Source organism: Haliotis rubra, unplaced genomic scaffold (assembly GCF_003918875.1).
Source record: "Haliotis rubra isolate DU_JTF1 unplaced genomic scaffold, ASM391887v1 Scf506, whole genome shotgun sequence".
Lineage (NCBI taxonomy): Eukaryota > Metazoa > Mollusca > Gastropoda > Lepetellida > Haliotidae > Haliotis > Haliotis rubra.
In genome coordinates this window covers 267982-283276 of record NW_025767198.1, presented here as the reverse complement: position 1 = coordinate 283276, position 15295 = coordinate 267982, and the positions used below count along the sequence as shown (strand labels likewise).

Here is a 15295-nt window from a genome sequence, read left to right as displayed (position 1 = left end):
ATAAACAAGCCCATTTAAATTGAAAAGGAGCCCCAGGGAGACCTGAGATTCAAAACCTGAGGAAATCTAGACTTGCTTTATATAGGGCTTTGGCACTGCAGAGAGGCTAGGCAGTAGGGAAAATAATGTGGTTCAGGGACTGTGAGACAGTCTAACTAATTACATGCCAGCTCCCACTGAGTATTCAGTATAAAACTGAGTTCTGAACAGTCACATGGGATGCATGCATCTCAGGCACTTAAACTAAGTACACAGACCATGAAGCACATATGATGTTACAGTCGCGCCCCGTTTATCTGAACCTCAGATATCCGGAAAACTCGCTTTCCAAACGAAACTTCCTCAAAACGAATTCACAATGTTATAAAATTACTCACTTACCCGGAAATCCTGTTTCCGTAACCGGACGGTCATTTTCACATACAAAACGCTAAATTATATGCATTTTTTTCTCGTATATCCGGATGGTTGAGCACCTGTCAGTATGTTTACACATGCATTTTACCGAGTGGCCTTGCGTGCCCTAATGTAAAAGAAGTCGTCAGTCTTTGAAGCGTGAGAGGATTAACTACCTGTAATTAGCAAGGTGACACTGAGTTAATTTTGAGTTGTGATTGGCAAGGCAAGACGTCCCCGTTGTTTTGGTAGTGACTTTAATCCGGAAGTATATGTTAGGTACAGGAACAATGCGAATGCGTGGATGACATAGAGAACTGTTTTGTGATTGGTTGCGAGCATTTGACAGACAGATGCATGTACAGGTATGTTCACAGCTGTTATTGACTTGACTACTTTATTTGACAAGATGATATTTATGTATGCATCATTATTTGTTGATGCCTTATCAATAAAGGTTACGTCTGAGGTCTATTATGCTTGTTTCTTTGTATGTCTTTTTACATATGGTCCATGGTTCAGATAACCGGAAATTTGTTTATCCGGACAATTTCAAGAAAAACACAAGTGTCCAGATAAACGGGAACGACTGTATGATCTTAACAGTAACTGTGACTAACGTCAGCAGAAGAGACTGCATGTAACTGACAATATGATGAAGGATACAAACACATTCAACCTTTATGACAGCCTTGAGCTAGGACAGACAACACTGACATTTGAAGCTGAAGGATTTGTTACGAAATAACACATATGTCCATGGAGAGAAGATTATCATCCTGGTTCTCTTAGCCTCACATCTATGCTTGTGTTTCGTGAAGGCTGTGAACTTAGCTATGACAATCTTCACTTCGGGTTTTCCTCTGACAAAGCTGAGAAGCCACTAAATACATGGTGTCCAAGCATAATTAAGCCTACCATACTCACTTCTAAACTGAACACGAACAATCACCATTGATTGGTCTAACCAAACATTAAAGCAGTACCCTTTGAAAAATACAGTGTATCCTTGTTCCTTCATTTCGTTGCCTTTGACACTGTCATGATGCCACAAACTGGAACCAGATTTGTATTCCATTTCATCCTGGCATTATCACCTACACTAGTACCTTACTCTATTCTTGTGGCTCCACAATACTTCATGTCTCCAGCTATTCAACACATGCAAAAACACAATACCGGGGTAATCCATCCATACTATTTCCTGTTTTCAAGTTTTCCTATCAGAAACATGTAGCCAGCCATGAACAATTTTGATGTTACTTAGAACTTTGAAACAAATAAGCTCATGACACCAGTCATCTTAGTAACAAAGTAATCAGCACTTCTGGCAACATGACATCTTTCTGTTTCTTTCTTATTCGTTAACACCACCCTCAGCAATATTCCAGCTATATAACAGCCTTATACAAAAAGCATGGGTTGCTGAAGACCAATGCTATCATGGATCTTTTAGGGTCTTTAATGATATCACTTCTGATGTAAAGATACACAAGTCCAATGCAGCAAAACTTTGCAACAGAAGTCCTATGCCTCAAGTTACCTTATTAACAATGTTATAAATACTCCACTTTTAATATCCTTGACCTGCCAATCTCTGCCGTGAAGTGCTGTGAGATCTTGAGTATAAAGTTTCATCAAAAGCCAGTCATAACTACAGAAGATATTGAGTACACACAAGCTTCTCAGGCACACTGCCCTCTAAGTGCCCTTAAACAGCATACAATTACATGCCAAAATATTTATCTCATAACACTGAATAATAACTCTGCATGGAAGTTAAGTGGCACTTTCAGAAGCTGTGAAATACAATAATCACAAATTGTTATGGATAACAACCTTTTTCATTTCCTCAGTACTTGACAATGGAACAACAATCTGTATTGAAACATCTCACTTATAACTTTGTCATTATGCCCATGTAATTTCATGAGTGATCTGTTTAAAGCAACTTTGACCTTTGACACAATATTGATGTACTAATTTTACCAATTTTAATGATAAATGAACTGATAACTTCAATATCATCTTCATATCAGACAACTGACTATAAAACATTTCTGCATGCCCACCACTGACTGCATGATTGTGGGACAATAACACACTGGTTCGCCTTCCCGACCTCAGTAAACCTAACGACTCCAATTCCTGGTAACAAACTATATTCCTCTGTACAATCATCCACAAGTGTGGGAAGCACAAGCTTCAAGATGTTTTCCACATCAGACGTGTGAGGGCTTCATTTAATTATGATCCATTTAGCTTTTCCATTTAGTTCAACCTATTATTTATACCGGTACACAGCCTTGTACCATCTCTCCTATAACATCTCTCCTATTGTGCCCCGACAATCGCACATAACTGGCTGTATTTCCATGTATCTAATTATAACTGGCTTGTAACTGTATGTATGTTCCCAGATGCTACTTTCCTGCTGAAGGCAAGAAGTAGAGTGTAATCTAGTCTGTATAACATGAAAGTTGTTGTCTGTGATAATACACCTTATAATAAATAATGTATTTGCAAGTTTTTGTGACTGTGACTGTGACCTTGGCTAATTTTTTACACAAGCCCATAAAATTACTATGGGATATTTGCAAAAAGTGAATGGAAGAAAAACTAAATTATCAATATCAGCCACAATGTTCAAATAATTAAAATTATTAAAGCTGTCTCCATGAATGATACCTTCAAGGACCTGGACTTGTTATATCTGAAAACAAGACCGTCAGGTCACACAGTCACAAGGCCGAGTCCCTACAGGCATACCTCCAGATACGGCCAAGTCCTACAGTCATACTTCCAGATAAGACCAAGTCCTACAGTCATACCTCCAGATAAGACCAAGTCGTACAGTCATACCTCCAGGTAAGACAAAGTCCTACAGGCATACCTCCAGATAAGACCAAGTCATACAGGCATACCTCCAGACAAGACCAAGTCCTACAGTCATACCTCCAGATAAGACCCAGTCCATACAGTCATACCTCCAGATAAGACCAAGTCCCTACAGTCATACCTCCAGATAAGGCCAAGTCCTACAGTCATTCCTCCAGATAAGACAGTACAGATACAGTCATACCTCCAGATAAGACCTCCTACAGGCATACCTCCAGATAAGACCAAGTCCTACAGGCATACCTCCAGACAAGACCAAGATACAGTCATACCTCCAGATAAGACCCAGTCCATACAGTCATACCTCCAGATACACCAAGTCCTACAGTCATACCTCCAGATAAGGCCAAGTCCTACAGTCATACCTCCAGAAAAGACCAAGTCCTACAGTCAAACCTCCAGATAAGACCAAGTCCATACAGTCATACCCAGATCCAGATAAGACCAAGTCCTCCACAGTCCATACAGTCATACTCCAGATAAGGCCAAGTCCTACAGTCAAACCAACAGGCATACCTCCAGACAGATCCTAAGTCATACCTCCAGATACCCTACAGTCATACCTCCAGATAAGACCAAGCCTTACAGTCAAACCTCCAGATAAGACCAAGTCCTACAGTCATACCTTCAGACAAGATCAAGTCCTACAGTAATACCTCCACGATAAGACCAAGTCCTACAGGCATACCTCCAGATAAGACCAAGTCCTACAGTCATACATCCAGTTACGGCAAAGTCCTACAGGCATACCTCCAATTAAGACCAAGTCCGTACAGTCATACCTCCAGATAAGGCCAAGTCCCTACAGTCATACATCCAGATACGGCCAAGTCCTACAGTCATACCTCCAGATACGGCCAAGTCCTACAGTCATACCTCCAGATACGGCCAAGTCCTACAGTCTTCAATACCTGCACTACTATTGATACTGTATTTCAATACCTGTACTTCTATTCCTACTGTACTTCAATACCTGCACTACTATTGCTACTGTACTTCAATACCTGCACTACTATAGCTGCTGTTCTTCAATACCTGCCCTACTATTGCTACTGTACTTCAATACCTGTGCTACTATTGCTACTGTGCTTCAATACCTGCACTACTATTGATACTGTACTTCAATACCTGTACTACTATTGCTACTGTATTTCAATACCTGCACTACTATTCCTACTGTACTTCAATACCTGCACTACTATTGATACTGTACTTCAATACCTGTGCTACTATTGATACTGTACTTCAATACCTGTACTACTATTGATACTGTACTTCAATACCTGTGCTACTATTCCTACTGTACTTCAATACCTGCACTACTATTGATACTGTATTTCTATATGCAGTATTTACTATTGATACCTGTACTTCACCTGTACTACTATTGATACTATACTTCAATACCTGTACTACTATTGCTGCTGTTCTTCCATACCTGCAGTAATATTACTACTGTACTTCAATACCTGCACTACTATTGCTACTGTACTTCAATACCTGTACTACTAGTGCTACTGTACTTCAATACCTATGCTACTATTGCTACTGTACTTCAATACCTGTACTACTATTGCTACTGTACTTCAATACCTGCACTACTATTGATACTGTACTTCAATACCTGTGCTACTATTGCTACTGTACTTCAATACCTGTACTATATTACTGTACTCAATACCTGTACTACTATTGCTGCTGCTATTTCAATACCTACTACTATTGCTACTTCAATACCTGTGCTACTATTCTATGTACTTCAATACCTGTGCTGCTACTATTGCTACTGTACTTCAATACCTGTGCTACTATTGATACTGTCCTTCAATACTGCACTACTATTGCTACTGTACTGTGCACTACTATTGATACTGTACTTCAATACCTGTACTACTATTGCTACTGTACTTCAATACCTGCAATATACCTGTACTACTATTGATACTGTAATACCTGTACTACTTTGCTACTGTAATGCTTCAACACCTGTACTATTCTACTGTGCTGCCTACTATTGCAATACCTTGCTTCTACTGTACTTCAAGACCTGTACTACTATTGATACTGTACTTCAATACCTGTACTACTATTGATACTAATTGATATACTGTAATACCTGTACTAATTGATACCTGTGTACTACTATTGATATGTACTTCAATACCTGTACTTCATTGATACCAATGTGTACTACTATTGATACTATTGTACTATTGCTGTACTTCACTGTACAATATACTGTACTTCAATACCTGTACTACTATTGATACTGTACTTCAATACCTGTGCTACTATTGCTACTGTACTTCAATATCTGTACTACTATTGATACTGTACTTCAATACCTGTACTACTATTGATACTGTAACTCAATACCTGTACTTCTATTGTTATTGTACTTCAATACCTGTACTACTAGTGCTACTGTACTTCAACACCTGTGCTACTATTGATACTGTACTTTAATACCTGCACTACTATTGATACCGTACTTTAATACCTGTAGTACTATTGATACTCTTCTTCGATGCATGTACCACTATTGCTGCTGTTCTTCAATACCTTTGCTACTATAGGTACTGTACTTCAATACCTGTAGTACTATTGCTACTGTTCTTCGATGCATGTACTACTATTGCTACTGTACTGCAATTCATTGCAACTCCAAACAACAAAATTGTAGATTAAACAAGTTTAATTTTCTTTACACATCAAACCTTTGGAATCAAAAGCAACGAGCCACAACATAAATTGGTAACAGTGTAAAACTGTCTTATGTATATGGAGCAATAGATATAGGTACACACCTGCATTCAGTGAGTTAGTTTGCTGGTATCCCAAAGACAGCCATGGAAAACCTGATGCACTCATTTACATCAGATATATAAGATTTGTTTGACTCAAGTCCACATTCTATGGTATCTGATTGAGCATGAGTAAGGACAAAGATCATGGAAAGTTGAGAAGTTTCATGAAAACGAAGTTAGTAAACAGTTACTGACAAGGAACTAATCCTACTGAAGGGAATGATGATAACTCCAGAAGACCTACCTCAAGCATCAGTTGAGAAAATTCATCATTGGACAGGAAAGATGGCTTCCAGTCCTCCTTTATTTCATGGATTTGAGACTGAACTGCAATTTCTGTAAATATAAGACAAAACATGATTTATGAGCAGTATTTGAGGCTACAGCAGGTCAAACAATTTCACTTCCCCACACTGTGAGACTGCAAGTGATGCACTGTAATTACAACCAACTTTAACCTGTGTGATAACTGATTCCTGTGTCTTGGTATGACGATGTTCAGTGATTTATACTCAACCAACACAACTTGTCTCACAAAGTCATACAGATGTATTTACCAATATGCAGTAAGTTTTAATCCACCTGATACATAAAACACAGTTGTGTTACATATACTCATGAAAAGGGAACACATGAAGGCACAAGTGTTCCTTTATTCTTTTCCAGGTTTCTTCACAAGGTATGTATTGCACTGTGGGTGAAATTTTGGAAATAAATAAAGGAACACTTGTACTTTCATGTGTTCCCTTATCTGTTTCCATGAGTATATATACCAATATTTTTCTAAACCTTTTTAAGCATCACCTGCTGGTACAACACACAGGTCTTGTATGTTCTGTAGCTATAAATCATCCAGCAGATCTTCCAAAGCAAGCTTAGCCTGAGATCAGTTGACACATATGTTGTGGTAAATATAACCATTCCCTGACACCCATGTCTCAGTATCTTGTGTGTCAGTCAACAAGCTAATTGCCATGGCACTGAAACAATCACATTGTCACACATGGTGGTTGGCACTGAAACAATTGCATTGTTGAACATGGTGGTTGCATTAGGAACAATCACATTGTTGAACATGTTAGTTGGCATTGAAACAATTGCATTGTTGATGACATGTTGCTTGGCATTGAAACATTTGCATTGTTGAACATGTTGGTTGGCACTGAAACATTTGCATTGTTGAACATGTTGCTTGGCATTGAAACAATTGCATTGTTGAACATGTTGCTTGGCATTGAAACAATTGCATTGTTGAACATGTTGCTTGGCATTGAAACAATTGTATTGTTGAACATGTTGCTTGGCATTGAAACAATTGCATTGTTGAACATGTTGCTTGGCATTGAAACAATTGCATTGTTGAACATGTTGGTTGGCACTGAAACATTTGCATTGTTGAACATGTTGCTTGGCATTGAAACAATTGCATTGTTGAACATGTTGCTTGGCATTGAAACAATTGCATTGTTGAACATGTTGCTTGGCATTGAAACAATTGCATTGTTGAACATGTTGGTTGGCATGAAACAATTGCATTGTTGAACATGGTGGTTGGCATTAAAACAACCTCAAGGCTAAACAAAGGCAAGCACTCAGTGGTTGTCATCTACCATTAGACACAAATGTCAGTATTTTCACATTATTTTGACAGACAGACAGATTTTGTTTTAGCATAGGCCATGGCCCACATTACAGAATGATTTTACATTTTTATTTGATGCTGGTAAACCAGTAACAGTCATACATTATTGCCTTTGCAAACTATGGAAACATTTATGCACAATGTACAGGCATAATATACCCTTCTAAAGAAAACATGTGGATCTTATGTAAGCTTTTATCAGAAAACCTAGCAACACTTATGAAAACATCATCCTTACATGACACAAGTCTAACAAAACTATCCTTACACAGGTTACCAATATATAGGTATGGTGGAAAACATTAATTCTTATGCATCTTTTAAACATTGACAACTAAATGGTATTCATCTTCAACTACTGGTATGCCTTTGCTATAGCAATATAAACAGAGTCTATTACAGTACAGTGTATTATGCCTCCCTGTTACAGTTGGAGGTTGGAAGCTATTATATCTGGACTAGCTTAAAACATGTTTATAATACTGTAGAATATATCTAAGGAAAAATATCTTTCAATTTGCACAAGTGTCATAAAGTGACAGTATGTTGTAACAATCATACAATTTTGCTTTGTAAAAGTGTCTGACATATTTGCACAATGTATAGGCATAACATATCTAAGAAATAACATATGGATCTTAATGTGTAGAATATTGACTGAAATTTATGCATTTCTAATTTTACGAGCCTTCATCAGAAACTTAACAATACTTATCAAAACATTTTCATCCTTACTCGACATAAGTCTTGCAAAACTTACCCTACCCGGGTTTCTAATATAGGTATGGTGGAAACATTCAATTCTTGCATCTTTATAGCGTTGACAAACCATCAATTGGTGGTATTCATCTTCAACTAATGACATGCCTTTGCTATGACAATATAAACAAAGTCAATTACAGTACAGTATATTATTATGCCTCCCTGTTTCACTTGCAAGTTTGAAGTTATTACATCTGAACTAGCTTAATACATGTTTGCAATACCATGGAAGGTCTAAGGACAGATACCTTTCAACTTGCAACATTGTCTTAAATTGACAGTATGTCTGACATTTGCTCAAAAGTGAAACAGTATGATGCCAATCTTGGTTCAAACAATCAGACAATCTCTGCTTTACATTTCCTATGTCTTGACTTATCCATAAAATACCAAAATCAAATTGATATAAAATATTTCTGATATGCGATGCCCATGTAGTTCTCCTTACATCATCAAGTGTCTTAAACCAGAGGTACAGATAAGCTGTGTATCTGCGTAAATTACGCAAATATTTATGTGAAAACTCAATTCCTATTAAGTCTATTGCGTACAAGTACGCTTGAATTTTTGTAAATACTCAATAAATGTGATCTTACACGCGTACACACAAAAATGTCAAATCTTAATATGCGTACCGGTGGATAGATACCGTAACTGAGGTATACTGAGAGGTTCTATTTCAGGATATGAACTTGACAACTTGCAGTTTTTCTTATCGCTTCTCATATTACAGATCAAATATAAATAAAAAACACTCAAATTTAAACTTTATTATATTTTTAAATTATTGGAAAATGGCAAAATACCCAATTGAGTTTGAGTGAGATGAGTACAATGTATTTGGTTACTCAAAGGAAAATTATTATACCCAATTGAGATGAACACAAGCGAGTACATAACTCAATGACCCAAAAAGTTATCTGTAGCTCTGCTTAAACATACTATAAGCTTGATAAGGTATTCTATTGTTATCCATTTTCACATTATATGTATAAGGGATATGTAAAACTAAACATAATACATTCAGGTCATGATATCTATAGCCAAAAGGTGACATGATCTGTACAAACTGTGTACACTACAACATACTCTCCTCATTATTATTTGTAGAAAACTGCATTGCCCAGATTAGCTACATAAAACAAGATACAACCTGCATCAAAGTGTTTCCACAACTGAGGCACAAGGTTTATTTGTGACAGTCTCTGGCAGATAACGCCATTGAACACCTTACCAATTAATATCTCTACTCGGAGGTTGGCAATGTTCTAGCTGCCAAACAGGTGGAACACTTGAGGCCCCTCTTTAATGTTAGGGGATAGAATAAACACAGAAGAACACATTTTTAAATGGTCAGTCCCACAAAAAGTAATAAATGGAAGTCAATAAATCACAACATCACTACCTTTTTTCCCAAATTTAGATTTGCAAATACACATCAATTGTGTATGAAAACATTGCCATTCTACTATTAGAGCAAGCTTATGTATGTTAGTGTAAGTCACACGTAACACGTATCATAAGAGAGTCAATCAGCTTCATGTGTCAGCTGATGCAAGCTTATAGCAGAGGCCCCGATAAGCTGCGTATCCAGGTAAAATATGCATAGAAAATTTCTAATTACGCATTGAAAAAATAATTGTTGCGTACCAATTACGCATTTAAAATGTTAGATACGCAAAAAGTTTAAAGCAAATGCGTACGAATTATATTTATAAAAATCGCTTGCATAATGAAAAAGACATCGATTGCTATCAAGTTGTACTGTTAGTATAGGACAAGTGTTATTTCCATTATATTAAAGCTGGTTTTTATTAGGTATGACATAAGGCAGAACATACCTGCTTAGTAAACTTACTCAATGACATATACTTAAGTGAGTAAAATGACTGAAATACGCACATATTTGAAAGCAGTGGGTAATGGAAAATGAAATACCCACTCAACATTCATAATACCCACTCCAAAAAAATACAGTGGGTACGGTACCCACATGAGCTAAATCTTATCTGGAGCTCTGTTATAGTGTTGTTAATAGTATACACAACAATTTGTACTTTCACTTAGTCACAATGAATCGTCTCGGTTTTCAAAGTTTACAACAATTTCATACTAGAGTTATTCCCCTTCACTTTCGGTAGTGATAGGGAGGAATATGGAGGAATGTGACACTGTCGGTATACTTATTTAATTTTCATTACACGGATTATTATAATTATCAAGCTTAAAGTTGATTTAATACAGTAGCACTATTATTGCAAAAGTGGAGTACACTGAAGAATGTATATGCAAAGAGTGAATGTTCTGCTTCCATGTCACGCTTTGATAACAAAGTATTAACTTATGGCCACCAGTGAAACTATCAGTTGTTATTCCAACAAATGATCTGAAGTAGACTGGTGCATCTCTCCATACCTTGGTGGTTCTTCAAGAATGCAATGGTGGACTTCAGTACAGTAGACTTGTCCATTTTCTTGTTGTTGACAGAGACCATGGAACACAGTTCATTTACCAGCATGTTGAACTGGTCTCGACGTTTCTTTTCACTGAGGTTACGGGTTTTCCTGCAACAGAAGAAGGAAAGAGGAATAATTAAATATCAGCCTTGTTCCCATAGGTTTATAAGTGAAGACAGTGTAGACTGTGGCAGGTGATTATCATAAAGCACATCACTTGTCACCAACATCAAGCATGTTTCTAGGATTCCAAATGAGTGTGGGAGTGAGTAAAGCTAATGCTGTGATGATACAGAAGGAGACACCACAATTGGGCTTCATGCACCCCTGAAAGGAACTGAACACGTTGTACCCATCAGGAGTCTTTAGCTTGTGTTGCAAATACTTGAACAACTAGGCTACCCCTCCATCCATTCCCTGGCAGGAAAATTATGGAAACAATCATGATTTTGTTGTTTTTTTTAAATTTTCTGGAACTATCATAACATCAGACAACCTCTTTGCCTTTACTATACCTGTTTTCGGGGAAATACAAGTGGCGTATTTGTCATACCACTCATAAGATAATATGACCTGGGAAATATTAGGGCATGTTCCAGGCATCATTGCAGGTACTAGGAACTAGACACCACTAAGCATCAACATGCACTGACATGATAACCCCCGGCGTCTGTGTCTGGCCACTGCCTGATTCATGAGTCAATGGTGGAGATCAAAGACATTATGCATTGTTCAACTCTTGTCAATCACACCAACAACACTAAATGAATAAATCATCAATATGTTTCCAAGGGATGAGAATATTCAGTTCAATGGTTTATTGTTTTCAAGGCCTGTTGACCCATGCATATCAAAGGAATCCTCTTCATATACGAAACACATTGTACAAGTATTTTCCTAACATGAAATTATAATCATTAGAATTCATTAAATATGTTAAGCCATTAATATGTCTGCTGTGTTTGAAATAAGTGGTAGATCATCACGAAGAATTTGTAAAATTGGACAGAAATATATATAATATGGATTTCATCTTCGGTTACATCACATAAAGGACATTTAGAATCAGGACTTTCATAATCACAAAAACCTTTTCTGATACATTGTATTCCTAGACGATTGAAATGGCTTCTAAAAATAAGCAGTACCCTCCGATATTTTATATTATTAAGATCATATATGTACAATTCAGAAGTGAATGATGGTTTTATAGTAGAATAAAATTGTAAGGAGGCTTTCTCTGTAAGTTCTGCATGCCATTTCTTGGCACAGTCAATTAATATTTCCTTAAATAGCTTCAAAAATAAATCAACATCCCCTACTCCCTGTTGTATCCAGACATTACCAAAAACATAAGTGAATAACAACTGCATAATGATGAGAATAAAACTGACAGTAAACTACTTATTAAAGTTTATCATAACGAACTACAATACACATTTGTCTTCCTCTAAGCCAGTTAAGGAAGGACAATCCAGGAAGACGTGACACAACTGAGGCTGAGCCTGTTTCAACACTGCAAGGAGTGCTTGTCAACACAGCAGCCAAATCCCCCTCCACCGTGTCCTGCTGGCTGCACTCAGTTTACACCAGGTCAAACTGACTGGGGTGAGTTTGTGTCAACACCACTCAAAGACAGGAAGAAGCAATGGTCAGTAATAGATCCCCACAACAGTAGAGACCAGCATGGACATTATATCAGACCTAACAATGGGAAACAAAGACACAGTATTCTCACATGAATTTACACAACAGAGTTCTAAGTTTTAAGAATAACATAACTTATATATGATATCATGCAAACATTGTCTTATCCACTACATACAAAATTAGTGTGTGGTGCCTTGCCTACTGAAGAGCCATAACTCCTCTTTCATAAAATGCATATTACCATGATAATGAACTTGATAACATTAAAGGGGCGGTGGGGTAGCCTAATGGTTAAAGCGTTGGCTCATCACGCCGAAGACCCGGTTCGAATCCCCACATGGGCACAATGTGTGAAGCCCATTTCTGGTGTCCCCCGCCATGATGTTGCTGGAATATTGCTAAAAGCAGCGTAAAACCAAACTCAGTCAGTCAGTCAGTCAGTGATAACATTAAAAAAGGGACACCATGGCAGCAATGACATTTCGGCCATGAAATTCCCTAAAGTAAAGATGTGAGTGTTAGTATATTTACGAAAAACTAAGTATGTTAAATATCAATTTCTACTAGTGTCCCAGCAGCACAAACCTGCAGAAACAAGAGTGTGTGCTATTGAAATGTATGCTTTTGTCATATTCTGCAACAGTAACAACTCCAGACAATGATCATTTGACCAATCAAATTCCTTTACATACACACAAAATTATGTATAAACCAGTATGTTATGATGGTGACAGGCTGCCAGAGGACAACAGATGGCCAATGTCTGGATACTTCCTTCACAGGAAGACGGAGGTGCAGGTCAACACAGTCTGTCATGCTAAGACAAGCTCACTTGAAACAATGACAACTCAGACAAATAAACACAGCAATCGATTCAGCTTAGGGATCAAAACACCATTCTTCCGTTATACCTTATAGTCTAACAGACAAATAGCCAGTTCCTGGTCTAAGTTTGAATTTGTTTTAGGCCAAAGTTTTAATGGGAGTAAAGTTGTTCCAGTTCACACTGAGAAGCTGTGTGAGCACTACCTGCTGCAACAATGTGTGTTCTCTTAATGAATTATCATAATCAGGACTTAGTGCTCATGTACCTTGTTACAATCAGTTATTATCATTCTGTCTACATGCGGCAGAAAGACACTGCAACACCCGAAACATCCATGTGTTTATTTGAATTTGCTTATTTATAGGGCTGCGCAATATAACCGGTTTACCGGTATTTACCGGTTCAGACATAAAAACGATACAAATTCCGATACGCTGATCGAAAACCGGTATTTTGACTTGCATTCGGAAAACTTCGTAACACTCGGAAATCTTCGGATATTTCCTTGTTTCATTTGTGCCAAATATTATTCTCATTTCTATTTTATCATGATGAAAAGTCGTTATTAAAGCTTAATCAAGGCTTAGTGATTTTGCTGTGTAGGTGCTATATAAATCAAGCATTAACTCGATTATAAGTAGTTTTTTGTTTAAAAATACTTCATGCAATATATCGCAATACATGCTTTCGCATCGCAATATATCGCAATATGAAAATTCTCTGCAATTCCCACCCCTACTTATTTACTGTATTTACACCCTAATCAGAACATCAGGTAAGCCATGTGTGTAAAACATCAAATAAATCACCATTACCCACTTACTGTCCAGATTACTTTGTCAACCAATAGCTATGAGCAATTGAAAAAACATGATATAGCCCCTTCAACTTGCATACCAAGGATGTACATATTTCAGCCATTTCAGTATTTAGTTTATGGATTTTAAAAACAAGATTTATTTTTTCTTCCAGCTTTTTGGGCTGAATTAAGATATCAAATTCTAGTTATTTTTCCTCTTCTTAAAGCTGATAATATTAGTTGTATGCTTTTCCCCAAGGGTAATACGGTCTGATGTATGCCTTTTTGTATCAGTGTCACCTGAGCCAGTAAGCGACGGATGAGACTGCTACAGACTGTATTACCCTCAGGAGAAGCGTACAACTAATATTATCAGCTTTAAGAAGAGGAAAAAGTTTACAAGATATTTTTTATTTCATTTTGAAGATTGATAAGCTGGCTACCCACTATATGACATGTAAACAAAATGGCATCTGCCTCTCAGCTGGATTTTTAAAATCAGTGAAACTTATTCTGACAAGCTAAAAAAGTGCTAAAAAAATGGTTAATTATGTTTAAGTTAAGTGTGCAAACAATTCAATGTATACAATAGTTTAAATAAAGCAGTGAAAGTTGTTAAACAACAGTCTTGACAACCTGATCTATACTGTCACCAGGTATGAAAAGTCAGTCTTGACAACCTGATCTGTATAGTCACCAGGTACAACAAGTCACAGTCTTGAAAACCTGATCTATATAGTCACTCTCCTGGGAGGTGACACAGAAAGTTGTTAGTCTTGACAACCTGATCTATACAGTCACCAGGTACAACAAGTCACAGTCTTGACAACCTGATCTATACAGTCACCAGGTACAATAAGTCACAGTCTTGACAACCTGATCTATACTGTCACCAGGTACAACAAGTCACAGTCTTGACAACCTGATCTATACTGTCACCAGGTACAAGTCACAGTCTTGACAACCTGATCTATACTGTTACCAGGTACAACAAGTCACAGTCTTGACAACCTGATCTATACAGTCACCAGGTACAAGTCACTGTCTTGACAACCTGAT

General features: G+C 37.2%; 1 protein-coding gene across 1 annotated transcript in view; it reads right to left on the bottom strand.

The window, feature by feature from the left end:
- The window catches only part of LOC124292056 (neuronal PAS domain-containing protein 2-like), a 68592-nt gene that overhangs the window by 25606 nt on the left and 27691 nt on the right, over positions 1-15295 (bottom strand). Inside the window, 2 exon segments of the mRNA XM_046729129.1 lie at positions 6346-6437; positions 10921-11069. Coding sequence (XP_046585085.1) covers positions 6346-6437; positions 10921-11069 — 241 coding nt within the window.